Source organism: Lepus europaeus, chromosome 1 (genome assembly GCF_033115175.1).
Source record: "Lepus europaeus isolate LE1 chromosome 1, mLepTim1.pri, whole genome shotgun sequence".
NCBI classification, from domain to species: domain Eukaryota; kingdom Metazoa; phylum Chordata; class Mammalia; order Lagomorpha; family Leporidae; genus Lepus; species Lepus europaeus.
The window spans coordinates 122,018,220-122,045,747 of NC_084827.1; the positions used below are offsets into that span (position 1 = coordinate 122,018,220).

Here is a 27,528-nt window from a genome sequence, read left to right on the forward strand (position 1 = left end):
AGGACAAAATGGAATCCTCAGTTTACAGTGTAACAGACTTGCTGTTGACAATGAGAGATGGAAGTTCTAAGACAAGCAACCCATGAAAGATGGCTTGCCTCAGGACTCGGTCAAGGCCAGCTTCGTCTACGTTTTCCTCTCCTACTTGGTTAGTCATTAAACTCAGGGAAGTATTTTAGAACTGAGAAAAAGACATTCTGCCTAACATCATAAAGCTGCTTATTGAGAGAGATGCCAAAAGGCACTATTTTCCCCTTTGGTTCCAAAAGGATAAGGAGCCAAGGCTGTTCTGTGAAACTTGAAAAATGCACTCTGTCTTTTTAAGTGTGACTTTGAAATCGCCAGTTTTAAGTGTCGCATATTTTATGGACACTGCGCCACCTCAGCATCCACATGGCACTTGGGAAAGATTGAGGGCTTCCTCTTCAGCGGAGCATTAAATGGTCCCCTGAATAGCAATTTTCTAAAAGAGCAAATAGCTGCAGGATATCCTGATGTGACAGCCTACCTGGAACAGGTGGAAGCCTAGCTTATAAAAGTAACTTTAGTTTTACCACGAGAGGGAAGGTAATTAATTTAGGATATTGAAACAGAAGACGAAAATCATGGGAAATTTTGAGAATGATAAAGTATTCAGTGTATTATTTTCATCCGTCTCTTGCACACCACAGTGAGGATTTGTTGTAGCTTTTGCTAAGCTTTTTAACCAGACTCCTCCATGCTTTGACTCAGCATAGCCAAACCCTGTGAGCCTTTGAGTCCCAGCTCAAATGCTGCTTCTCCCATGAACCCTTCCACCTACCCCAGCCAAAAGCAATCCCTCCTTCCTGGGGCACCTCTGTCACTCTTTCTACTGCTCTAGTTCGTGTGTCACATTAGTAGAATTCTGACTCAGCAAGTTTTACATTCTGGGGATTTAAAGCTGTGGCATAGTAGGCTAAGCCTCCACCTGCGGCGCCAGCATCCCATATGGGCATTGGTTCGAGTCCTGGCTGCTCCTCTTCTGATCCTGCTCTCTGCTATGGCCTGGGAAAGCAGAAGCAGATGGCCCAAGCACTTAGGCCCCTGCACCTGTGTGGGAGATACAGAGGAAGCTCTTGGCTCCTGGCTTCAGATCGGCCCAGCTCCACTGATTTGAGGAGTGAACCAAGAGATGGAAGATCTCTCTGCTCTGTCTCTCCCTCTATCTGGCTGTAACTCTGCCTCTCAAATAAATAAATCTTAAAAAAAAAAAGCAAGGTGAGAGTAAGGACTGCCTTACTCATTTCTTCATTTCCTAAAGGGAAGCATATGCGATCTTCTTAAAATTCAAGACGAAGTTACCACAAGAGGTAAATAGCAATCAATCAATCAATAAGAGGTAATACCAGTATTTTAAAATTCATACCCTGAGAAGATAGGCCATTAAGCATTTTTTAGAAAATAATTCCATGCTAATGCAAACCCTGGGGACAGCAGTGCAAGTAATTCGGTTCCTTGCACTGATACAGGAGACCTGGATTGCATTCCCAGCTCCCAGCTTTGGCCGCAGCCTCAGCTCCACCCTGGCTGCGGTGGGAATTTCCAAAGTTAACCATGGATGGGCGTTCTCTCTCTCTCTCTCTCCTTGTCTCTCTGCCTCTCAGATATATTTTTTAAATTGTTTAAAACAAATGTTTTAAAACCTAAGAATCCAATTTCCATTTCATTATGTCTTTGGCACCCCATAGCCCCAAGTTCAGAACATTGTGCTTTATCATATGTGGATTCAAAAATATACTTGTGTACAGTGAGCCAATGTTACAACGTAAGTCAACAGTCTGTTTTGACCCCAACACCTGATACAAGTCCAAATATGTAATCCATGTCTCAAATACCATATCATCTTGACGGGTTCAAGAAAATATACTGATGGTGTCCATTATTGATAAGCAAAGCACCTGTATTAAAAAAAAAAAAAAAAACTCGCATAACCACTACTTCACATGAGGGGTCTTCAGAAAGTTCACAAAATTTCACGTTATTAAAAAACTGCAGGGACTTCCATTGTTTTGTGTCTGTGCCTCACTTATCTTTTCATTCCATTTTCCACAAACCTTTGAAGTGCTGTTGGATGCAGAAGACTAATGAAAATAGAGATGCATCCTACCAACTCCAAGGCTTTACTGTTACACACTTACAGTGTGCAATACTGTACATCTCTTCTGCCAATAATTCCAATTTAATTATATATTTATTTCATATAGAAAAACTTTCAGCAGTGTTCACGTAGTCAAAGCTACATGTAAACAATTTTATCTTCTCTTCCCTCTTTACCTCATACCCTGTCTCACATAAAAAGCAAAATAACTATTTTATAGTAGGATATTATACTTTAATAATTAATATTGACTTTAAAAGTTGAACCCATATAGTTTAAATACACCGGTAAATAACTCTCAGTCTATGTCAAGGTGTCGGGAAGACCATTCAAATAGAAAAGATATGAGAAAATTATTTCATGCCCATTAGCAATGAAGACTTTGTGATTACTAGCACTTATGATCCAAAATGCGCAATAGAAAACAAGTGCATGTTTCAAATCCAAGTGCTCTTACTTTGTTCTCCCATTCAACCATCTAAGGAGCGGCAGAGTTAAAATCGGAAAGCACTTACCCTTTACATCAAGTATGTGACACCTCTACACACACACACCAGGGTGCCACAGTGCTCCTCTGAGCCCATCAGCCTGACACCAGCCAGGGATCTAATCTGCACAAGAGAATCCTCTGTGCTGGCGCTGGGCCCGGCTTTGGTGCATCTTCCACCTTGGAGGCCAAGGGAGCCTCGTCATTTGCTGTGATGGCAAAGCCCTTGTCACAGGATTAGGACTGCAGTATAGACCACCCAAGGCATCAGCGTGCAGCGTATGCCAGGAAGCCGCAGCAGCCAACACGGTGAAGGTACAGCGGCAAAGAGTGTTCGTCAGAGTGTGAGTCCCAGTGCAGCCTGTTCCCAGAGCTGAGCAAGGCCCTTCCCCTGAGACTGCGTTCCCTCACCGGTGGAAAAGTGTCCATTCCACACTGGCCCCTCTCTTGTAGGCCAACGAGATAAGGGACATGAAAGCAGTCTCTGAGGGAAGTATGCATGCTGCACGTGTATGTAGTGTGAGTTGTTCTGACCTAGCTGTTAGACTGGCATTTTGTGAAACCATCCCAGTGGTGTCACCCAGTTAAGGCCAAGTTCATGATGTTCCTAAGGCTCCAACACGTCCTAATGGCAGCCTGAGTGAGCCATGCACACTGATGAGATTAAGAAGCAAATCTGTGGGATCTGGCATGATTTCAGGGAAGTGCAGAGAATGTTGATATTCCTGATCAGTCCTTTCTCGCATGCTGCTAAAGCCAACAACTTTACTAACAGGAAATACTTACTATAACTTGACGACTTTGTTTCTTTTAAAAAGCATCACTGAGCCTCAGTGAAACCAAGGCTGAGAAAGGCTTTAGGGCCAAGAAGGTGGAGTAGAAGGAGAATAGATCCTGTTGGCAAAATGCAGGACAGCAAAGTGCTTGTTCCACCTTTTCTATTTGAATACAGAATAATTGCTCAATACCTTGAAATGATGACTCTCTACCGGTGAGATGTGTAGTGTGAGAAACCAGATGGGAAGGACAGGATAAGCGAGCACAAGAGGGCTAAGTGTCACTCAAGACTCCCCCAGCAGAAGCTCTGTTGTTCCTACCTGTGGGATCTCATGCAATCACCAGGTCTCAGGTTCCACATCTAGAAAATGGGCATAATATGGTTTCCCTCCCAGTACTGTTACAAGAATGAGATGAGATGATGCAGGCAAAGTGCTTGCCCAGTGCCTGGTACTGTTCAATCTTCCATAAAGAGATTGTAACTATTAGAATCAATGTCATTGTTAATGGTAGCAAAAGTATAAGACAGTGGTGAGCTAACTGGGTCAATTCTTTGCAAATCACACATTTCCTTTTATAGGCAAATTTATGGTTTTATTTCAAAATCAACATGTCTGATACCCTTCTCTGCAAACCACATTTATTTAATTCTGGGTTTATGCATACTGTAAAATGACTTTCTGGCTTCAAAATACTTTTCTAATGAAAGAGAAATGAACACACCACTGCCTAATTCTAGCAATGAAAGCCTAATTGCACACTCCTTTTCTCTGGTCTCATCACCCTGCTTTACTTGTACGGGCTGCCCCTAATCCAAACTGGCACACAAGTGACAGGACTACACATCTGGTCGCCTTCCAGTATGAAATAGAAGCTGGGGTCAAAGAGCTGCTGACAATCCTGAGGGCCACAGCTGCCCTGAGCCTAAACATCCTCCAACAGAAAGTTCAGCACAGGGCACCTCCATTTAATTAAGAGTTCCGTCCCCTCTGTAACTGGCAGGGGTTCCTGTGCCAAACCCAAGCTAGTGAAGTATCCAGTGGTCCTGCTGTCTCTAGGAAACACCAGTAACATGTAATCAAAGAAAGAGATCAAATTTGAAACTACTTGGAAAATTCTGCCCATATATTGAATCAATCACTTTGGTTTAAAAAAAGAGAAGTATGGGGGTTTTGAGGGTGGTCACTTTTCAAACCAGAAGCATTCATTACAGAATCATAAGGGGCTGGCGCTGTGGTGTAGCAGGTAAAGTCACCACCTGAAGTGCTGGCATCCCATATGGGCGCCAGTCTGTGTCCCAGCAGCTCCACTTCTGATCCTTCTCTCTCCTATGGCCTGGGAAAGCAGTAGAAGATGGCTGAAGTACTTGGGCCACTGCACCTGCATGGGAGACCTGGAAGAAGTTCCTGACTCCTGGTTATGGATCAGCTCAGCTCTGGCCATTACAGCCATCTAGAGAGTGAACCAGCAGATAGAAGACCTTTCTCTGCCTCTCCTTCTCTGTGTAACTCTGACATTCAAATAAATAAATCTTTTAAAAAAATCATAAAATCACAACAACCTCTACCTTGCAAGACTACAGTGTAGTCTCTGGATTATTAAGTGTGCATAGAGCCAGACATTTTCTTCTCAATTTACTGTAAAACGATTATCAAAAATAAATAATGGAATTAGAAATAATGTAGCATTGCTCAGATTAGATTCCTACCAGTGGTTTCTGGTGTTTGAGGCAGTTGTCTCTGCCCTTGGACTTGCTTGGATTCACTACCTTTCCCTCCCACTTCCTGGGTCTTTATGGGACAAGAAGCAAAGTCCTGGAGGCTCATCAAGAGCCATTGTGCATTTCACTGGGAACTTGAACTCTACCCTGCATGAATAAAAAACAAAAACAGCAACGAGAATGACACATTCCCTAAGAACTGATGAAAGCCGTACATTAGGAAGTTTCTGTACCAAACAGAAGGATAAACAAACACAAGTGTTAAACTAACATCTGTTCACAGGATGAAGCCAGTCCAAAAAAAGGACCGACAGTGGCTTCTGCCTTGAAGAGTGAGCTTTCTTCCCTGCCTCAGAAAATTCTCTCTCCCTCTACTTACTCCCACAACCCCATATTTCAAAGTTGACCTTAAATTCCACCTTCTGCATGAAACCACTGCAGCTAAATTAATTTTTCTCTTCCCCTGAACTTGCCTATAGTGTTTTCCCTAACAACATCTTTCATCTGGGGACTTAATAAATCATCAAGTGCCTTGATGTTGTGATTTAATTGCTTCATGGGCCTCCCAGGGTTATTTTCACCCCGCACACATCATACATGATACATTTCTGGAGGTCAAGGATGCCTCTTCCATTGCTTTCACGTTCCCCACAGTGCCAAGCACAGAGCAAGCACAGTGAACAGGGAATCTGGTGCTGTAGGGCAGAGGCACCCTATTGCTATTGTGATTTGATTGATGCAGATCCTATGAGATCTGTAGTTGCAACCTTGAGAAGAAATTACTGAATGGCCCCTTTCAACCCTCTGAGAAGTGACTCACGTGTCCTTCCAGCTCCCCTCCGTGAGCGGGACTTTAAGGTTCAGCTAACAACTGGAGTGCACCCAGCACACTGGGTGTGGTTATGGCACAAAGGCACACAGGCCTGGAACTAGAGTTTCATCCGTGCAGCTTCTTAGCCATACGGCCAAGGCAAAGAATTCAACTTGTGTGCACTGCTTTCCATTAAAAATAACGATAGCGGGTGGTGTGCTTGTGTGGTGCAGAGGTTAAGAATTCTGCCTGAGGCACCTGCACTCCACATTTAAGTGTCTGGGTTTGAGTCCCCACTCTGCTTCCAATATGAGCTTCCTGCTAATGCACACCCAGGGTGGCAGCAGGTGACGAATCAAGTACTTGGGTCCCTGCCACTCACATGGGAGATGGAGGTTGAGTTTCTGGCTCCTGGCTTTGTTCTTCTGGTGCAGCATTTGGGGAATTGAACCAGCAGAAGAAAGCTCCCTCTCCTCTCTCTTTCTCTCTTTCTCTCTCTCTGTGTGCACGTGTGTGTGTGTGTGTGTAGGCCTGCCTTTCAAGTAAATTACAATAACAATCATTACAATGATGATTATAGCACTTCCTATGATTGAATCCCTGTTCTAAATCCCTTTTTTAAATGATTTTATTTATTTATTTGAGAGGAAGAGTTACAGAGGGAGAGACAGAGAAAAAGGTCTTCTGTCCATTGGTTCACTCTCTAAATGGCTGCTACAGCTGGAGCTGAGCTGATCTGAAGCCAGGAGCTTCTTCCAGGTCTCCCACGTGGGTGCAGGGGCCCAAGGACTTGGGTCATCTTCTACTGCTCTCCCAGGCCATAGCAGAGAGCTGGATGGGAAGTGGAGCAGCCAGGACTAGACCCAGTACCCATATGGGATGCTGGTGCAGCAGGTGGAGGCTTAGCCTACTATACCACAGTGCTGCCCCCCCTAAACTCCTTAAATGTTTCAATTCATTGAATCTGCATACAGCCTTAAGAGGTGGGCAGAATTAGTACCTTTTTTTTTCTTTTAACAGGTACACATACTGAGACAGAGAGAGGATAACTAATTTCTCAGAGTTACAGAGCTAAGCAGCAACAGCAGAACTCATATCCAGGTAGGCAGAGGTTATAAGTACAATTGTGCAGGTGCATCAGTGCTCATAAAGTTTACCTCATGGGGCCAGCGCTGTGGTGTAGCAGGTAAAAGCCACCGCCTGCAGTGCTGGCATCCCATATGGGTGCTGGTTCGAGTCCTGGCTGCTCCACTTCCAATCAATCTCCCTGCTGATAGCCTGGGAAAGCAGAAGATGGCCCAAGTCCTTGGGCCCCTGCGCTCACATGGGTGACCTGGAAGAAGCTCCTAGCTTTGGATCAGCACAGCTCCAGCTATTGCAGCCATCTGGGGAATGAACCAGCAGATGGAAGACCTCCCTCCCTCCCTCTCTCTCTCTCTCTCTCTCTCTCTAACTCTGCCTTTCAAATAAAATAAATCTTTTTTAAAAACTCCCTTCTTTAAAAAAAAAACAGTTTACCTCACAGGGTTAACAATTAAACACATTTTAGAATGGATTAAACAAATATATTTTAAAAATATATTTAATATCCAAATTAAATATCACATCACATTTTTAAATGGTTGTCACATAGCAAGCACTGAATAAAAACTCAATGTATTATGTCTATACATAAATACTTGTGTGTGTGTGTGTGTTATGATTTAGGTCTTAAAACCCTAACAAGTAATTTCAAAAGAAGTTATCCAGCTAGAACTTAATATGTACCAATAACATCTCCATTCAACAGAGGAAAGCTTACACTCTTTATGGGAAATAAAAACATTTGTGCAAAACTAGGGAAACCAATGCTAAGAGCAGTGCTAAGTGAGGAAGAGCCTCATGCAGCAGGTGCCAAGCACAGATGGCCTTGTTCTCCCCAGTGTGAGCTGATGGCTATCCAAGCAGGTACCCAAAATGACACCGATGTGAATATTTCACAGCCCACACTTGGGCCAACAGCACAGCAGTGGGAGACTGTACTGCATCTAATGAGGTGTGAGTGGAAACCCAGAGGAAGCACCATGGAGAAAAGGGGCCTAGGTCAGGTGGGGCCAGAGCTCAAGGACAGCTTCCAGAGGAGGCTGAGCTAGCGGTCCTCAATGGGGCTATTCATAATGCACTTGGACATCCATCCTCCAGTTAAGAGTAATGATGCAAATCAGAAAAGCTAACAGTATTAATAATGCATCCCCTCCACTCTGTTCTCATAGGGGCCCAAATGTTCAATACATTAATAATTGAGTCTGCTCCAAGCCCTCAGAAGTGTTGTGAACCAAAAGAGCAAGGTATGTGAAAACAGTTCAAATCATCACTGTTTCTTGACCTACATTCCTTTATCGTCTGTATCTTTCATACAACCCAGATATTAAATGGTTTTTAACTTATTTTGTTACAACACAGGGACCATGTTAGTGCACAGCTATTAGGTAATGGATACAAGCACTGGGTCATTCAACCCACAAACTTCCATTGTACATATGATCGAATCAGGGCTGTGTTTTAGACATAGAAATAGGTCCACAGTCTAATGAAGACAAAAAATGAAACATCCATGAGTCTCTCATGAAGCAGATACTACAGCACGGGTGGGTAGGCTACAAAGGACACGGTCAACAGTGCTAAGTGGAGAGAACTCCAGAAAGGTTTCTGAGAGCAACAAATATTTCCTGGAAAACTTGCTGGCAGGTTCCCCAAGCATGCTACTGCCCCAGTGCTGGTCAACACTTCTGTCTGGACAATCTCCCTTCCCCTGACTTCGTGCTGAGCCTCCTGCTTTCCATGGTCCTTCTTACAACTCCATTGATGGTATCCCCATTCGAGCCCTTTAGTGTGGGTGTTGAATGGGAGGTGTTTTCTTCTGGTTTGGGCCAGGGCTTCTCATACCCCACTCTGCGGGACAATTGCAGCAAACTGAAAACCGTACAGATGACCCAGCCATGCCGATTCGCAGGTTTGGGGCCCGAGGATATGAGACCTATGTTTTCTTTTTAAATCTCCAGGTGGTGCCGACGCTCCAGCCAGGTGGAGAAGCAACTAACCAGGGCTTCATTCTTCTAGCTGCTCCTGGGCACGATCGCTCACTTTCACATCATTCCCCTCTCCTTGGATTCCTCAATTTCCTACAAACAGTCACAGACTGAGAACACTGGCCTGGACGCAGACTTCCCCACTGAGGATACCAGGCCAACGCCTATTAGTAGCCAGCACACACATCTTAGCTCCAAAAATTTCCCATCCATGCTCCCTGCTGTGTTGATAAAGGGAACCTTCACAAACCTGGGTCGAAACCATCCTCTGCTTTAAGAGCCTGCTCTCAAGACAACCCGATCTGCGCAGTCCACCGTGCGCTGCTGTTCAGCTCCAATCCTTGAGTTCCACCCAGTGTAACCTCAGCCGTCGGTGATCCTGAGTTCTTCAATGTATCCCAGGTGTGCCTTGCTGACATTTTTCTCAACAGCATGGCTAACTCTGTCCTCTAATCTGGAATGTCATTCTGACTCCTGACTTTACAAATAAATCCCTTTCCTTGTTATCAAATAACTATTCTGCTCTCTTGGATTGATGAGGACTCTTACATGAACCAACTGTCAGCACTCTTGTAATGGCTGTACTTTGAATATTAATAATACCTCCTTAAATACATTGAAATAGCAGTGACTTATATTGGCATAAGCAACTGTAGGTCTTGGGCATAAGCTTCTTTTGAATTTGTTTAATCACCCCTAAATATAAATATTTCCTACCTCTCTAGGTTGACTTAAAGATTAAATATATGACAAGCTCCCAGTCAGTGACAAATAGATAATAACCATTACTGCTTCTATTAGCATCTCCAGTGAACAAGGAATGTTACTTTATAATATTTCATGTCTACAATGCTATGTGTACCAACTCTCAGCTGTGTACACAGAGGATGTTCCATAAGTAAATATTTGGTCCATAAAGATGAAAATCATAGCAAATATGGAAAAATGCTGAAAGTTTAGTTTTTGTAGAAATATAAACCTGATCCATTAAGAGGAGTCTCTAATAATGGCTAACAAATTGGTCCGGACAGTAATTTCAGGATTGAAACTGTTTTGAATTCCCTGTGTTTAACTTACTTTGTTGTAGGGCAAATTGCTAGTCTTGGGCACTATAGGAAGCTTTTCAATTCTTGGAAGAAAATGAAAATCCAGAATTTACTATTTCTTTTTTTTCTTCCTAACCTTGATTAATTTTCTAACAAAAAAGCAAAATTTACCAAATATTTAAATATTTGTCCCATTTCTACATATATTATCCCTTCTCAGCACACAATATTAAATGATGATTATAACCGATGGAACACTCAAGCTCTTAAAGACCATCCTTTTTGAGTAATATTTGCATCCTTCCTTTTGTTTATCACTCACAACTTAGGCCAGCATCTACAACTATGAATGAAAACCAGTTATTTGTGAAATATTTAAAAATGAAGTAAAAAAAAGTGCTATTAGACCAAGTTTTTCACATATACTAATGAAAAGCAGATCTTCGCTTTGTAGTATATATTTATCACTCAAGTAATGAAATTTACAATCTTGAAATGATCTAGTAGCCAACATTAAGGAAAATTAACTCAGACATATTAACAAAATACGTTCAGCTATTTTTAGAATCTGAATTCCATTTGGTGTTCCATGTTGTTACCATTATTAAGCAACATAACCAGAAGAAATCTACGAAGCAATATTTGTACAATGAATCAACAAATAATTGCAAATGAATTCATGAAATGTGCTATAATGCTTCAGGATTTTGTAACTCTACAATTCACAATTTATTTACTGTCACCTACCATCAACATTTCAAAATGGATTAATAAAGCTTTTCATTGTTCCAAAATGCTTGTGTAGTTTTATTTTTCTTTATAAGAAGAAAAATCAATTGTAGTAGTTACCAAGACCTTGTACAAATAATTTCACATACTTTAAAAAAAGGACAGTAGGAAAAAATATTTCAACTTCTCCCATGAAAGAATCTAATACTGCTCTAACTCCTTTAAATTTTTCTGTTAGAAATAACTTGGCCTGCTTTTTAAAAAAAATTCCTCATCCCTGAATGAAATCTCATTTTTCAATTTTTCCTTTTCAACTCCTGTGTGCATTGGCTTATTTTTTTTTCAGCTTCTTCAGAACTAAAAAATAAACTATTTCCATTTAGCCAAAATTATCTAACTCAGAACTATTCAATTTGGCAGTGAACTTCACAACCCTTCTAGTCACTGTCAAGTACTTAATAAATTGCTGTCCATTATTGTCACCTTACTGCACTATAGACTATCAGAGCTAAATTCTTCCTCCCTGGCTGTATTTCTGGTACCCATTATCCAATCTTTTCCTACCCCACTCCTCCTCCACTTCCTAGCCTCTAGGAACCACTACGGCACTCTCTGCTTCCATGAGGTCCATGTTTTTAAGCTTTTACATAAGAGTGAGAATACTTTGTGTTTGTCTTTATGTGCCTGGTTTATTTCACTTGGCAAAATGTCCTCCAGTGTCATTCAAGTTGTTGCAAATGACAAGATTTCATCTTTTAAATGACTGAATAATATTCCCCTCTGTGTGTGTGTGTGTGTCACGTTTACTTTATCCATTCATCTGTCCGTGGATACTTTGGTTAATTCCACGTCTTGGTTATTGTCACTAATGCTGCAGCAAAGATGGGAGTGCAGGTATCTATTTGATATACTGATTTAATTTTCTGTGGGTTTTACTCAGTGGTGGGGTGTAGTACCTCCACACAGCTTTTTACCAGTAGCACGTTACAGTTCCCCTTCCTCCATATCCTCACCAGCATTTGTTATTTGTTTATAGTAGTCATTCTATGACATGATGATTCATTATGATTTTTATTTGTACTTCCTTGATGATCACTAATTATTTTATGATGGTTACATTTTAAATGATATAATTTATCCTAATATATTAAAATATTTAGTTACTTTCACTTGCTTTTATTTATTTTTTAGAAAACTTTTATTTAATAAATATAAATTTCAAAAGTACTACTTTTGGATTATAGTGGTTCTTCCCCCCTGTAACCACCCTCCCACCCACAACCCATCCCATCTCCTACTCCCTCTCCCATCCCATTCTTAATTAAGATTCATTTTTAATTATCTTTACATACAGAAGACAAACTCTACACTTAGTAAAGATTTCAACAGACTGCACCCACACAGACACACAAAGTATAAAATACTGTTTGAATACTAGTTTGACTGTTAATTCTCATAGTACAACTCATTAAAGACAGAGATCCTACATGGGGAGTAAGTGCATAGTGACTCCTGTTGTTGATTTAACAATTGACACTCTTATTTATGACGTCAGTAATCACCCGAGGCTCTTGTCATGAGCTGCCAAGGCTATGGGAGCCTCTTGCATTCACAAACTCCAATCATATTTAGATGAGGCCATATTCAAAGTGGAACTTCTCTCCTCACTTCAGAGAAAGGTACCTGCTTTTTGATGGTCCGTTCTTTCTGCTGGGATCTCACTCACAGAGATGTTTCATCTAGCTCATTTTTTGCCACAATGTCTTGGCTTTCCATGCTTGTTTTTATTTTTATTATTGAGAAGTTCTGGCAATTTACGGCTCTCAAGGAATTAGTTAATCTAGACTGTTGGATTTATCTGCATAAGCTGTTCATGGCATTATTTTTTAACTTTTATTAATAAATATAAATTTCCAAAGTACAGCTTTTGGATTACAGTGGCTTTCCCCCCCATAACTTCCCTCCCACCTGCAACCCTCCCATCTCCTGCTCCCTCTCCCATTCCGTTCACATCAAGAATCATTTTCAATTCTCTTTATATACAGAAGATCAGTTTAGTATATATTAAGTAAAGATTTCAACAGTTTGCACCCACACACACACACAAAGTATAAAGTACTATTTGAGTACTAGTTATAGCATTAAATCACATTGTACAACACATTAAGGACACAGATCCTACATGGGGAGTAAGTGTCCAGTGACTCCTGTTGTTGACTTAACAAATTGACACTCTTATTTATGGCATCAGTAATCACCCAAGGCTCTTGTCATGAGTTGCCAAGGCTATGGAAGCCTTCTGAGTTTGCCAACTCTGATCTTATTTAGACAAGATCATAGTCAAAGTGGAAGTTCTCTCCTCCCTTCAGAGAAAGGTACCTCCTTCTTTGATGGCCTGTTCTTTCCAATGGGATCTCACTCACAGAGATCTTTCATGTGGGTCCTTTTTTTTTTTTTTTTTTGACAGAGTGTCTTGGCTTTCCATGCCTTAAATACTCTCATAGGCTTTTCAGCCAGATCCAAATGCCTTAAGGGCTGATTCTGAGGCCAGAGTGCTGTTTAGGACATCTGCCATTCTATGAGTCTGCTGTGTCTCCCGCGTTCCATGTTGGATCATTCTCTCCTTTTTAATTCTATCAGCTAGTATTAGCAGACATTAGTCTTGTTTATGTGATCTCTTTGACTCTTAATCCTATCATTATGATCAGTTGTGAACTGAAACTGATAACTTCGACTAGTGAGATGGCATTGGTACACATGGCATTATTTAACTGTAGTTTAAGTATCAAAGGGGTTTATAATGATACCCTTCTTTCATGTCTAATATTGAACATTTTTATCTTCTTTACTTTCTCAGTCTGGCTAGACTAGGTTTACCATTTTTACAGACCTTGTAAAGAATGAGCTTTTGGAGTGATTAGCTTTTTAAATTCCTTTTGTTTTTAACTTTATTCATTTCTGCTCTTACCTGAATTTTTTCCTATCTTTATCCTACTTCCTTTGATTTTATTTGTTCACATTTCTCTAGACACTTAAGGAAAAAGCTAAGATCATCAATGAGATATTCTTTTCTAATATAAGCACTTAATGGTCTCAAATTTATGTGGCTACCAAAAAATTTTAAAATACGTATAGTGCCTGTACTTGTAGTTTGCATTACTTATTTTTATTTACTGCTACTCTAAGAAGCACAACAAATTAGTGTTTTTTTTAACCTGTTAATAAAATGTATGTCCCATGGAATCACTGAACCAAAGAATCTCAGGTACTCAGAAAGCAGTCAGTGGTTTGGGTTTCTCTAATACCATTTATGGAAAAAACTGGGGCATTTTTTGAGTTGACTCTTTTAAATAAATAATATGGATCATTTTTTTAAAGACAGAGTTATAGACAGAGGTAGAGAAAGAGACAGAGAGAGACAGAGAGAGAGAGAGAGAGAGGTCTTCCATCTGCTGGTTCACTCCCCAAATGGCTGCAACAGCCAGAGCTGCGCCGATCCAAAGCCAGGAGCTTCTTCTGGGTCTCCCACATGGGTACAGGGGTCCAAGGACTAGGGCCACATTCACTGTTTTCCCAGGTCATAGCAGAGAGCTGGATCAGAAGTGGAGCAGCCAGGACTTGAACTGGTGTCCATGGGGGATGACAGCTTGTAGGCACTTTAACCCACAGCACCACAGCACCAACCCCTTGAGTTGATTCTTAAAGTGAAATATATATCTTATAGGACTGAATTTGAGATCCTGTAGTTTTACCAAGTTCCTCATCTACTGACAGAGTGATCAGGGTTTCTTTGAAGAAAATCAGAGAGCCAGCTTTAGGATACGAGTTACAGAGTTGAAAGATGAGACTGCTTTCTCGCCTGTCTCCTCACCTCACTGCCTTTACTCAGTACCTGCAATTTATATGATGGAAACTCCGACCTCCACTACCATCCTCTGGTCTGAAGGTTGGCACATTACTTTCCTTACTGTGCCATGCACTTTGCACAGTCGCATCTACCGGTTCAAGCAGGGGGAGACAGGGAGAAACAAAGCGACGTGAATCCAACGGCACTTCTGGGACCATGGTTCCTCTAGTCATGGATTTCCGCTCCCAGAGACTGAGGCACCTGCCTGGCTGCCTCCACTTCCACTCTCACCAGAAAGAGACAGTATAAACAAAAGGGGGGTGGGGAGGAGAGGACTTCCCCCTTCTTCCCCAACCTTTTGAAGTACTCTTTGTTACTGCTCAGACTGAGAGAGGGCTCTTCTGAAGCTTTTTTGTCTTTATCTGATGGTATTTCCAAAAGTTCAGGAGAAATAAATTAAAAATAACGTTTCTTCATCCAAAAAACCTGACTCTTCAAAAAGTTTAGGAAAATGTGAATTATGTAAATTCCATTTCCCATGAATTTGTTTATGTACTAGGCTGTCACTCACCTTTGAATCCAGCCCAGGAAGTACTGGGCAGGGTGAGAATGAAAACACAGCTGATTTGGTCTCTTTCCCAATCAACCTGCTCATCTTCACTCTCACTCTCCAGTAGCCTCAACCTACCCGATCCTCCACTAAGGCAATTAGTAGAGACGGGGAGGGGGGCATTTAATCCATCATGCCTGGAACTGGAGCCAGTGAAAAATACAACTCTAATGGTATTCAAGCGCCTTAACTTCTAATATTTGACAGGAAGAAGCGGGAGGATGTAGGTAATTTGAGGGGCAGGGCTAAACATGGAATCAGAAGTTTGCCTTATTCTCCTGAGGACTAATCAATAGATGAACTTGTCTTGAGAATATACAGCCATGTCGTTTGCAAACTTTTTGAGTTTTACATATTTATACATTATTATAAGGCAGAGCCTACAGTTTAGAAAACATGGATTCTGGTTAAAGCTAATCAGGCAGGAGTTATAGCTGACTTAAGACAAAAAAAGCAGGTGCAGGCATTTAGCTCAGCAGCTAAAACACTGTATAAGACACCTAAGCCTCACATCAGAGTGCCTGGGTTTGTGATCCAGTTTCAGCTCCTGACTCCAGAACCTGATATTGCAGACCATAGGAGACAGCAGGTGTTGTTGGCTCAACTTAGTTCCTGCCGCCCTGGTAGGAGATGCGGTTTGAGTTCCCGGCTGCCAGCCCCAGCTTCTGCAGGCATTTGGGGGAGTGAACAAGCAAATGGAAGCTATTTGTCTCTCTTTCTCACTGCCTCTCAAAGAAATTTTCACAAATTTTAAAAAGCAATCAAAACAGAACAAAAGAAAATGCCCTGTCCCTTGGCTAATATCTATTCTAGAGTGAAAGTATCCATTGCTTCCTGGCCAGAATTTCGAAGGCTTATTTTCAGCTTCATATCTAAGCTAACCCAGCAGCCCTGAAAATCAGGAGGAGAGCTGCTGATTCCCTGCCACTTCGTTCCTCAGTTCTAAGTTGAACTGAGTTCTAGCATTCCAAATCTCACACCAAGAATATTTTCATTACTAAGAAGGACCATGGGTTCCACTTTCCATGAATAATTTTCAGTTGTAGAGCTCATTTTAAATGATTATATCTTCTAAATAAACAACTAGTAGATTGCAAGGCCCACAGGCCTATGATCTCAAAAATGCTCCTTGTAATCCTGGCCTTGGACTAGCTTCAAATAGCAACATGTTTGGCGGGAAATAAACAAAAGCGCAACTAATACTGGCTTAAACTCCTCAGGGGCCAGGGGCCAGGTTTTCTTGCTTCTTGGGGTCATCATTCCTTTGACAGCAGGGATGCACCTGCAGATGCCGACAAGGGTGTTCTCAGGACAGGCAGAGGCACTTCCAGCTCCTCTTTTCCTCCTTGCACCATCTTGTGCCTCACCTGAGGATCGGATGCTCACAGCAGCCACAGGCTCACAGCGGCCACAGATCTTCACCGAGCTTAACCCTCGCTTGCTCTCTCTCTTTACAAGGGTCTTCTTTCTCATTATAAATGATGTGGGGACCATTTGGGAAGCCAGAAGCCTTTGGAGAATCACAGCTTTTTCCACATGATTATATTTTCACCACTGAATATTGGGAAATCTCTCTTCCCCGGAGGCTCCGCTGGGATTGCTAAAGACATTGCTGAAGGGAAAATAAGACCTCCGGAGCAGAGACACTGCCAGCACCGGAAAACTCATGAACATCTGCATCTCCAGAATTCTTCCTTTTAGCCAAAAGTACTAGGATTTCAAATAATTTTTAATGGAAGGCAAAAAAAAAAAAAAAAAAAAAAAAAAAAAAAAGCTTTGCTATTGAGCATCCTAGTTACCTTGCTATAAACACCATTAACATAGTCACATAACTATTCTTTGACCTATTTTTAATTTTTTTGTTATTTATTGAAGAGGCAGAGAGATGCAGAACTGAGAAAGAGAGAGAGACATCCACTGATTCACTCCCCAAATGCTGTCATCAGCCAGGGCTGAGCTTGGCTGACTCAATGCCGCTCTCCCACTTGGGTGGTGAACGCCCAGCCACTGGAGCCATCACCTGTTCCCTTCCAGAGTCTGCCTTAGCAGCAGGCTGGAATCAGAGAGGAGCTGGGGCTCTAATCCAGGCCCTCCAATAGGGGATGCAGGTATTCTAGCCAGTAGGCCAAATATCTACTCCCACTTTTTCCTTTTAAAATTTTCTTCTAAAAATTTCTTTTAAAAAATACACTTTCACATTCCATACATCATGGCATTTGTCCTTCCAATTTCTTTTTCACATGTATGTAATCATCATTCTGTTTTTTAATTATCATTCTGTTTTTTCAAATAAAGACCCTGACATCAGAGAAGCTAAATACTGTGCCTGAATTCGACATAAAACTCCATCCTACTCTGCCCCAGTACCCCTTCCAAAGCACTTTTCTTTATAATACAGCAAATTTCAGGGTGCTGTGCACAGGAAAAGGATGAGAACAAACATTCAGTATTAAATATCATTGGTTTATTCAACTACTAATGCCTCTGGTTCTTGGAAGGTCATGTTAAAGCTAACTTGGAGCCAACAACATTCTGTTTACAGGTGGGAGCTCTACTTACCCAGAAAGCTAATAACTTATCAACTGGTTGCAGTAATAAATGCAAATTGGGATTTTTCATTATTTAAGATTAATTTTGTCTGCAAATCTGAAATAGACTTCAGACTCTTTGATTATTTTGTTTAAAATAACCCTAGGATCAGTTGTATCTGGGAGATGATGCTACCACTTAAAATCTCTCGGGTTTGGGTAGCTGACTTGACAGAGTGAGCGGGGAAATATATGAGAGCTGGATATCAAGAGATTATGCATAGATGTCTAGATGAAACCAAAGAACTTCTTTCTTGGAGATGTTATTTAATTATTTCTTTTTATTTTGCTTGAAAAGCAGAATGAGAATAAAACAAAGAGATTTTTAATTTGCTGGCTCATTCCTCAAAAGCCTACAACAGTTGCGGCTAGACCAGGCAGAAGCCAACAGCCAGAAACTCCATCTACATCTCCCATGTTGGTTGCAGGGACTCAAGTACTTGAGCCGTCACTTGCTATCTCTCAGGGTGTGCATTAATAGGAAGTTGGATTAGAAGTGAAAGCAAGATTCAAACCAAGGCACTTCAAGATGGGATGCAGGAATCCCAGGCAATGTCTTAACCATTACACCAAACACCTGCCCCGGTGTGGAGAAGATGTTCCCATGGCCTGATACAGTATGGTAAGATCCACAACAGACAAGAAGCTTTCATCTGTCTTCTCTCATTTTACAGATAAAAAGCCTTAGGGGACTGGTCCATAGCCCTATGGCTGACATAAAAGACCAAGATGTTTAGAATCTAGAACCACAAACACCTTCCGAGGAGGATGGATCCTGGTAGATTGAGTTCCTGGATAGACTTGGATGGATAGATTTATGTTTGCAGATCTGAGCCTAGGAGCTGGGGAGAGCAGAACTGCCCTGCTTAAGAAAACATTCTTCCTACATTGTAGTCATGATAGGAGTAGGGATGAGGGGGTAAGGGAGGTATCCTGAGAGACCCAAACAGCTGTGCGCCTCTCCACTACCCACAGTTCATCAGTGGATGGGAGCATGCTGGCTGGGCACAAGACATCAGTAGGAACTTGGGGAGGATGTGGCTTCTGGTGCAGGTTTGCTTCTGCAGGAACATTTAGCAGGTGCATAAAAAGGGGGCAGGACACCATGGGAAAGCAAACCTGTGGGAATGGGAAGGAATTCTGAGCAAGTACTGAGCTTCTACAGTTCATGGGACTGGGGATTCAGGGAAGGCACACAAAGAGGAAGACCTTGAGTTTTCAGCCACACCACACTAATTTGTGGTGTAATTCAAAGTAAATATAGGTCTTTTGATTCCTGGTTTTCACACTCTTTCACATTGTAATGTTATTCTTGTTTTCTCATTCACAAAAGACGCCCTGATAACAAGATTGCTACCTTGAAATAGCCCAGAATCCAGAGCCCAGAAGCGATGAGATGTCAAACAGGATAATCAATTCTGGATTCTGACAACCCCCTTTTTTCAGTACACATTCTTTCTTCAATTTCTCAGTTTGATTTTCCAATAACATTTACTACTATTTATTCAGAAAACCACTGTCTGGGGGCCAATGTTGTGGCATAGCAGGTTGAGCTGCTACCTGTGACACCAGCATCCCATGTGCATCCTGGCTGCTCCATTTCTGTTTTGGCCCCCTGCTGATGCACATGGGAAGGCAGGAGAGGAAAGCCCAGGTATTTGGCCTTTACCACCCATGGGGGTCCCAGGCAGCATTCTAGGCTCCTGGCTTCAGCCTGACCCAGCCCTGGCTGTTGCAGCCTTTTGGTGAGCAAACTAGTGGGTACAAGACATCTCCTTGTTTTATATGCCAGCAAATTGAAAAATCGGAGAAATGGATAGATTCCTGGACACATACAATCTACCAAAATTGAGTCATGAAGACATGGAAAACCTAAACAGAACAACAACTGAGATGGAAATTGAATCAGTAATAAAGATCTGCCCAAGAAAGAAAAGCCCAGGACCAGATGGCTTCTGATAGAATCCACTGCTAAATTCTACCAGACATTTAAAAAACAACTAAATTCCAATTCTCTTCAACCTATTCAAAACAATTGAAAGAAAGGGAATCTTCTCAAACGCCTTCTATGAAGCCAGCATTACCCTAATTCTTAAACATGAAAAACAAACAACAGAGAAAAAAAAACTATAGACTATATCCCTGATGAATATAGGTGGAAAGATCCTCAACAAAACACTATCTAATCAAATCCAACAAAACATCAGGAATATCATTCACCCAGATCAAGTGGGATTTATCCTTGGTATGCAGGGATGGTTCAACATTCACAAAATCAATCAATGTGATACATCACATTAATGAACTGAAGAACAAAAGCCATATAATTATTACAATAGACACAGAAAAAGTATTTGATAAGACACAACATCCTTTCATGATGAAAACCTTCAGCAAATTAGGTATAGAAGGGACATTCTTCAACACAGTCAAGGAAATCTATGACAAACCCACGGCCAGCATCTTACTAAACAGGGAAATGCTGGAAGCATTCTCATGGAGATCTGGAATGAGAAAAGGATGTCCATTCTCACCACTGATATCCAATGCAGTCCTGAAAGTTTCAGCCAGAAACTTTAGGAAAGAAAAAGAAATCAAAGGGATACAAATTGGGAAGGAGGAAGTCAAACTATCACTAGATGCAGATGACAATTCTATATATAGTAAAGACTCCACTAAGAGACTATTGGAACTCATAGAAGAGTTTGGTAAAGTGACAGGATATAAAATTAACAAACAAAAATTAATAGACTTTGCATACACAGACAATTCCATGGCTGAAAAAGAAATTCTGAGATCAATCCCATTCACAATAGCTACAAAAACAATCAAATACCTTGGAATAAATTTAACCAAGGATGTCAAAGATCTCTATGATGAGAATTACAAAACATCAAAGAAAGAAACAGAAGATACAAAAAAAATGGAAAAATCTTCCATACTCATGGATTGGAAGAATCAATATCATCAAAACATCCATTCTTTTTACAGATTCAATGTGATACCAATCAAAATACCAATGACATTCTTCTCAGATCTAGAAAAAAAATGCTAACATTCATATGGAAACAGAAGAGACCCTGAATAACTACAGCAATCATAAACAACAAAAACAAAGCTGGAGTCATCACAATACCAGATTTCAAGACATACTACAGGGCAGTTATAATCACAACAGCTTGGTAATGGCACAAAAACAGACGTGTTCCAATAGAACAGAAAAGAAACTCCAGAAATCAATTTACATATCTACAATCAACTTATCTTTGACACGGGAGCAAAAATCAACCCCTGGAGCAAGGAAAGTCTCTTCAACAAATAGTGCTTGGAAAATTGGATCTCTGCATGCAAAAGTATGAAACAAGACTCCTAATTTACATCTTACACAAAAACCCACCGAAAATGGATTAAAGACCTAAATCTATGACCCAAAACCATCAGATTACTAGAGAACATTTGGGAAACTCTCAAAGACAAAGGCATAGGCAAAGACTTCTTGGAAAAGACCCCAAAAGCACAGGCAATCCAAGCCAAAATTGACAAATGGGACTACAGCAAGCTGAGAAGCTTCTGCACTGCAAAAGAAACACTTAGCAAAGGAAGAAACAACTGACAGAATGGGAGGAATTATTTGCAAACTATGTAGCTGATAAAGGATTAATACTCAGAATATATAAAGAGCTCAAGAAACTCAACAAGATTAACAACCCAGTTAAGAAATGGGCAAAGGACTTAAAAGGGCATTATTCAAAAGAGAAAAATCAAAATGGCCAACAGACAATGAGGTTTCACCTCACCCCAGTTAGAATGACTTTCATACAGAAATCAACAAACAATAAATGCTGGCAAGGATGTGGGGGAAAAGGTACCCTAATCCACTGTTGGTGGGAATATAAACTGATGCAGCCATTGCAGAAGACAGTACATACAGCATATGAAAGAGTTATTGGTAACCCTATGTTTATTGCAGCTCAATTCATAATAGCTAAGATATGAATCAACCCAAATGTCCATCAACTGATGACCAGATAAAGAAATCATGGTATATGTACACACTATGGAATACTACTCGGCCAAAAAAAAAATAAAAAGAAGAAGAAATCCTGTCTTTTGCAACAAAATGTATCCAACTGGAAATCATTATACTTAGTGAAATTAGCCAGTCCAAAAAGAAATATCATGGTTTCCCTGATCCATGGTAACTAATCGAGTACCTAAAATGTAATGTGTAGGAATGATAGTTTAAGACCGGATGATCATTTACAGCCCTTGTCTCTACTGTTGAGTAACAGTGTTCTGTTCTGGTTTTTTTTACCATTTGTTAAAATCTTTACTTAGTGTGGGGATAATCCTATGCGTATAATTAAACTGAAAATTGATCTTTGTAAAAATTAAGAATGGGAATAGGAGAGGGAGGAGGAAGAAGGGTAGATGCATGGGCAGGAGGGAGGGAATGATGGGAAGTATCACCATGTTCCTAAATCTGTAAACAAGAAATATGTGAAATTTGTGTACCTTAAGTAAAATGAGAAAGCAAAAGATATTTAAAGAAAAAAATCTGTGTCTCTTTCTCTGTAACTCTACCTTTCACATTCTTTTAAACAAAGCACCCAATCACAGGTATTTAAAAAAAAAAGAAAAAGAAACACTGTTTCAGATGCAGATCAGATCCACTCCTAAATCTAGAAAGCAAATGGGAATTCCAGCCTAAATGTTCAAAGAAGACAGTAATATTAAAGCACTATAAACGTCAACGTTTGGCCACTGCAGGCTTCCAGCTCCTCATGAAACTCCTGTGCTCTCACCTGCCTTCGAGGACCAGTATTCACAGAGCTGGCTGTGTCACCGCACCCCTCTCGACAAGGGGACAACCCTTGGTGTTTACAACCTGTCCCCGTCTTGCCATTCTTGGTGAATTTAATATCTTTGAATTTGCATCTCAAAAGCGAAGTCCATGGGACAACAGAGCAAGTGATGGAGAGCAGAATTCTCATCAACCTGTGCTCCTGCCTCCAGGGACAGACTCTGTAGCCCTGGCTGCTCCGCCTCCCGGACCCTGTAACCACCACTTCCTCTCCTGGCTGAGGGCAGGGTGGGGCTGGGCCTGTGCTTGTGCACTGAGTCAGGAGGCAGACATCTACGGTGTGCACTTACCCACAGTGTCCTCGCACCTGAAGGAGCCAGGCATTAAAGAAATGAAAAATATCAAGACAGGTTCACTCTTTTAACAAGGGGTCGCACATTTGCATTTTGCCTTGGGCCCTACAAACTATATAGCTAGCCCTGATCTTACTTGGACAAACCATTCTCAAACCAATGTTATTTTTTAGATTCCTACCTTAACATACAAGTATATGAAATAATAAGTCCAATTTAATGAAAGTATTATTTGATAAAAAATTCATAATACTAAGTGACAAGATATTTTTGATGTTTCAATGTAAGGGGGAACCTCTAAATTATTCTTGCTAGAAGGTATTATTAACAATGCAACATTTAGATCTGTTGTGCCTTGACAATATAATGCATGCAATGGAAAAGTGATGGAATATTTTTTCTACACTGAGACAGCCAGGAAAAAAATTACTTATTTCTCCACAGTGAAAATATTATCACTCCATATTTTCTATCACATTAGGGGAAGTGTTAAAAAATTCTGTTACTTCCCAGTGATGTTGATGTTTGCCCATGAATACCTGCAGCAGTTTGCCATTATCTGTCTGGCACCATGTTCAAATGGTATAGGCCAGTAGCAACAGAAGAATTAGATGAGAGTCTATTAATATCTTACCTTAAGTTTGGCCAGAAGAAGCTCATGATCATGAAGAAGTTTTTTGGTTTCGTCTTGATTGCTACCAATTTCTAGAAGATTGGGCTGTGAGTCAGCCACCTGAAGTCGTACCCATTTGCCACACTAAAAATAAAAGTGAAATAAAATACTTTAATTTCCTCTTGGTTTTTTCTCTTCACCCGCCTCCTTTGAAAACTTTCAGTTACACTGTGAATACTTTATTCTTTCTACAGAGATGGGCCCTCCTTAATTTGCAACATAAATCTATGTCCTGCCTTTTCTTTTTTTACTCTTGAGATAAATTCTTCTTAGTAACCTGGCTTTCAATTTAAAAATTCTCAAATAAGGAACCCATATAGTTGATTATGTATTATTGAATATGACCAAGTTACAGAATTGTTCGTGCAATTTTATGTACCCTTTCTCACTCACCAGACACTGAACTCCATAGAAACAGTGAAATCCCACATGGGCAGGTAGGATGCAGTTTTCCCTTAGGGTCAAGTTTCTGTAATCGCAATTTAGGCCAACGAATGTGCTTATATTGGCCTTGTGGCTTAAATACAAATAATAAATTTCAGATAAAGCAATTGATTTTTATACCATTTCCAAGACAAAGTGTAGTAATTCTCAACCTTCATTGCTGCGAAGTATTCAAAAAAGTGTCAAAGAAAATACTGATAAAATTAGACACACGTTTCAACTGCCATTTGAAGGGAGTCTACTTGTTCCCACTTCTCTGGATTTTCACTGCTTCAAGACATAATTTCTTATTGCATTTCCTGGGGAACCTGTGTCTAAAAATGTCCCAAATGAGGAACCACTAAGAAGCAAAGGAAGCAAACGGAACCCCTAACAGGCACACGCACACTCACATAGACCTATGAATCACTGGAGAGAAATGTGAAAAGTGTGTTTCCATGCAGACTATAATGAATGCCCTGAAAGAGCTTGCAAACAGGGAGTCACTACAGATCAGACCATTCAGGCAGACTTTCCACTCAGAGTAGCTTGGGGAATTGTATACGCAGGATGCAGTCCATGAGGGGGCTGGGCAGGGGACAGTAACAGAACAATCATAGAAACACAACAACTTGAAAAATGACTTTCCAATGTTATGCAGAGATGTTCATTGTCTTTCATTCAATCTATAAATCCATTGCTGACCCTCCTCCAATTATTCATCAGTCCTCATCCTGATCTTAGAATGTAGAGGAAAAGGAACACACACTTTTTGGTTGTTTTTGCCTCTTTGCCCCATTGCTGAAATCTGCAGTTGCTCAAAGCACCGGCATTAAAGCCCATGCGCATGCGCATGACCAGGTCCTGCTACTTCTGCTTCAGGCTTTTCATCGCCACCTCTTGCCTTTGAAAAGCTGAGAGGGCGAGGGAGTTGGCTGAGGTTGCCTGGACACAGGGGCCAGGTCTGCACAGCACTGGGGAAGGAGCCCCTTTTGCATCCTTGGCTTCTGTAGTGATTCATTTTGCTTATGTCAAGTTTTGCTTTCCTGTTCAGAATTTCCCCATTACCATAAAAAATCCCAGCAATTGCATCAAATTAAGCAGGACTGGTCCACGTTCTAACAAAAGGCCAAAGAAGCCATTCAAAGAAGCCTTGGGGGGGCCAGGAAATAACTGGCTGAGGAGCACCAGTTTGTGGGCTATATTTCCCTTCTTTCGCCTCTAAATTCTTTGCATGGTAAACTGTGTAAAGCCCAAGCGCTTCTGAGGTTTTTTTGTGGTGCATTTTTTTTTATAGGGAATAAAATCATGGACGTCTCCCCGAACCTGAAAATGTGTGGTTATCCTTGTAAATGGGAAAATTGCTTGGCACAAAATATGCCTGAGCTCCCTGCTTAGAGCAAATTTGGTGAGTGCCCTTCGTACCTTCCCTGGGGGAAGCCGTCTTCATTCCCACGAGTGTGACAAGGATTTAGGAGTGCCTTTAAAACGTCAAAAACCAGTGCTGCGTGAGGCACAAGTCCCAACCTCTCCCTAGGCGTTTCCCGTTTTCCATCATGCCCCAAACTGCGCCACCCCCTAACTGCCGGGACCTGCCCCTCCCAGCCCCGTGCACCCAGTGTCACAAGTCACAAGCATGGCCCAGGCCGGCTGAACACTTCCGCTGGCCGTCCTGAACCTCTGAGCGCAGATGCCTCGCCTCTCAAGACCACATTGAAAGTGTGGGGTAGAGGTTCTGTTTTCTTTCTTTTTTTCCCCAATCACGCTGCTGCAGATGCTGTGTGACTCACTCAGAGGCAAGGGAAACTCCAGTAACCAGCTGCACTCTCGTCGGGCTTTCTCTGGGTGGCTGATTTAACAGACGCAGGACAAGCCCATGTCGGGTTCCCGTTTATAAGCTGTGCCCTGCTGAGTACGTGGAAGGCTCCCGGGGATATCCACACATTGCCAAAAGCCCACGCCGCCCGCCCGGGGACAAAGAATGCTGCTGGCTTACCTTTAAGACGGCGATGACGATTTTGGAGTCCCCAGCCTGCACAGCCACGGAACTGAGGGTCGTCGTGGAAAACCCGGTGCCGGGACTTCCCTGGCTGGCCATGGTCCCCGACAGCCCCGAGTTCGGACCTCGGGCGGCCTCGGCACAGATGCGGGCTCTGCTGGTCCTTGCAGAAGGCAACCACCGGGGTTACTTGGATTCATTCAGGGAAAGGGCTCGGCTCGCACTGATGACTCTGCCAAAAGGAAAGAACAGGAGGTTAAAAATAGACAACCCCATTGAGCTTATCATGAGAGACACAGAGAAGGAGAGAGCAGGACGAGCGAGAGGGAAGCGCCACACCCCTGGTATGGCAACACTAAGTGCCTGCTATTTTTCCCATTATCTTAAACGTAAAGCACGGCTTTGAGCTCTTTGCCTATCAGCTGATGTTTGATTGCAAATGGAAAAAAACTCACATCCTGACAACTCAAATTAGCTTTGCCATTGAAACTAAACAGTGGTAACTATGGACTTTGAAACCGACAAGTCATTGACCTGGATCTCAATCTTTTCAAGTTTCTCTTATGCAAAGAAAAGCCACCCAAAAATGACTTTTTAAAGAAGTTCTGATATTTGTTCTGGGGTTTGGTTGCAAAGTTGCTTGAATGAATTTTTGCAGTCATTTGCTTTTCCCAAATGTATCGTCACATGTTCATGTTCTTAGACCCTCTCTTAGGGACACTTTAAAAACATTTCAACCAGCATTTACCAGTAGATGCCTATGATTTCAGGATTTCTTTGACTATTCTGCTGTATTAAGCAGCATGTTTAAATTCAGTTATCACAACTACTAGAAAACAACAGCTTTGCTGTTGCCTCTTAATCGCAGCAAGAACACGAATTTGTTCAATTACAGGTGCATGCTATGTGCATTTGCCACAGTTTTAGTTTTAAAATGAAAACACTGTTTTTCAAGGCTTGGTTTTTATTTCTGTCCCTACTCCCTGTACAAGAAAATTACAGCCAGCCTCCAATCAGAGCCCACGATCAGCAGATTAATCTTATTGCTAGAAACCCAGTATGTGTCACAAGTTGTCTGTGGTATTAAACAGCAGCTGTTGAATTCCCTGTCAAAGAACAGCTGAAAATAACACAGGGCTAGGTCAGAGGTCAGATGCAAACACATCCCAGAGACCAACTCCCAGGCTGCTGGAACCTTCGGAAGTCTCTGGGACAAAGCCAGAAGAGAGGATTCTCATACAGCAATAAACAGAATTAAAAGGATCCTCTGGCTGTAGACTCCCCTTAGCTCAATTTAAAAGCATGTTCAAGTTCAGAAGACTGAGTCCGCACCATGCCTTTGTTGTGCTAAGGTCCGTGATAATATTTCTGCATCAAAAAGGCAAAGTGCTTTTACATATATTTTGATGTTTGGCAATTGTTTGTGTTTCTAGCAGCATGTTGTGGGCAGTTCTGCCATGGTGTAGTTGTCACC

The 27,528-nt window shown here is 41.5% G+C and overlaps 1 protein-coding gene across 1 annotated transcript in view; it reads right to left on the reverse strand.

Annotated features, from left to right (window-relative positions):
* Positions 1 to 26,276, reverse strand: part of CCDC141 (coiled-coil domain containing 141) — a 202,317-nt gene extending 176,041 nt beyond the window's left edge. Inside the window, exons 1-2 of the mRNA XM_062188558.1 lie at positions 26,052 to 26,276; positions 23,594 to 23,716 (exon numbers count right to left, since the gene is read on the reverse strand). Coding sequence (XP_062044542.1) covers positions 23,594 to 23,716; positions 26,052 to 26,153 — 225 coding nt within the window. The 5' untranslated portion in view covers positions 26,154 to 26,276. The remainder of the gene's footprint in view (positions 1 to 23,593; positions 23,717 to 26,051) is intronic.
* Positions 26,277 to 27,528: the final 1,252 nt, after the last annotated feature.